The following is a 1342-nucleotide window of genomic DNA, read 5'->3' as shown; positions in this document are numbered from 1 at the left end:
CTGCCCAGTCCCCTCCCCAGCCCCCAAACCCAGGATGGTACCTTTAATTTTCCACAGATAAACTGTGAGAATAATTAGAGCAAACACAGCAACCGAGATCAGGACCATGGGAATCATCCAAGGATAGATGCTTCGGAGAAAGGGAACTGAAAAATTAAATCCCCAAAGGGGAGGTTACTTTGTGAGTAAGAACAGAAGGGAAATGATTTCTATTTCATACAAGGTCGTTCCACTTGACTCACACTGAGGGTGAGAAACAGCTCCTGACTGTGCTCCACAAACTGACAAAAAATGACATTATAAAATACACAAAAATTTTAGCAATTTCACACCTGTCTGAGGGTGATGGAGTGACGTGCATCAAGAGTAGCACTCCAGTGCAGAACAGCATCATCAGGAGAAAGGTAAGGCATTTGCAGGGAAACAAAGTCTCCAGGACTTGTTCATTCCCAAAGAACAGACAGAACAAGGGTTCAAAAACAAGTGCTGCTGCTGTGAAGCAATATCAAGAACACTTTTGAAGGAGGAAGCACCTTACGAGCTCCTTATGGCTGCTCGGTGGGCAGTTCTACCTCCATGAAACATTCCTGCTATTTTCAACAGTGGGACTTCATAAAACCCTATTTCCAAAGCAACCCCCTGAAACTGTTTCTGGGCACAAGGACAGGGAACAGGAGCACTGGCCAGGAGCAAGTAAATCAGAGGTACCAGGGACACAAACTACAGACCTGTCACCTTGAGCTCCACCTCAACCTCGTCGTAATCTGAGCCACGGCGAACAAAGCAGGTGTAATTCCCTGTGTCAGATGGTCGGACATGGAAAAGCTTCAAGTCCGCGCTGCCCTTGGCAAGGTCGTCCTTCCGCAGCTCAGTGCGCCCTTGGTACTGAAGCATCTGCTCCCCGTACTGGTCCTGGCCCTCCTTGTAGCGATGCACAAAGGGCGAGAACTGCTCCCGAAACCAGATCACCTCCGTGTCCAGTGCATCCTGCCCTGGGGAGAAGCCGCAGGGCAGCACCACGTTCTCGCCCTTGGCCACGGTGATGGGGTTGGGGGGTCCTGTGACATGGAATGGATCTGGGAGAGACCCTTGGAGGAGGAAGAGAGAAGTGTGAGTTTGCTGAGGCACCTGAGCTCGGGCACAGCAGCGGCTGCTCCGCGTGGTTCGGGTGCTGCCGGGCCGGGCCATGGCGCTGGCAGCGTCCCTGTGCCGGGGCACACGAGGGGCTGAGGGAGCTGGGACAGGGACCCTGCTCTGCAGCACTGCCTGAACACCAAACAGGAAAGGAAAGGGCCTGACCCTGCCCTGTGCTCTGCTGTTCACAGGGAGCTGCTGCACTGGC

At 53.1% G+C, this 1342-nt stretch overlaps 1 protein-coding gene across 1 annotated transcript; it reads right to left on the bottom strand.

Annotated features, from left to right (window-relative positions):
- Positions 1-29: 29 nt before the first annotated feature.
- Positions 30-1188, bottom strand: LOC114072044 (myelin-oligodendrocyte glycoprotein-like; the record flags this gene model as incomplete). Its single annotated transcript, XM_027909959.1, has 2 exons — positions 729-1188; positions 30-146 (listed from the first exon to the last, which is right to left on the bottom strand). Coding segments are annotated over exons 1-2 (577 nt in total), but the record flags the coding sequence as incomplete, so codon positions are not given.
- Between the last annotated feature and the right edge of the window lie 154 nt (positions 1189-1342).

Source organism: Empidonax traillii, unplaced genomic scaffold, assembly GCF_003031625.1.
Source record: "Empidonax traillii isolate 1590-97213 ecotype Southwest subspecies unplaced genomic scaffold, ASM303162v1 scaffold2552:size21813, whole genome shotgun sequence".
Taxonomy (NCBI): Eukaryota; Metazoa; Chordata; class Aves; order Passeriformes; family Tyrannidae; genus Empidonax; species Empidonax traillii.
The sequence above is the reverse complement of the archived record's forward strand: the minus strand, read 5'-3'. Positions and strand labels throughout refer to the sequence as shown.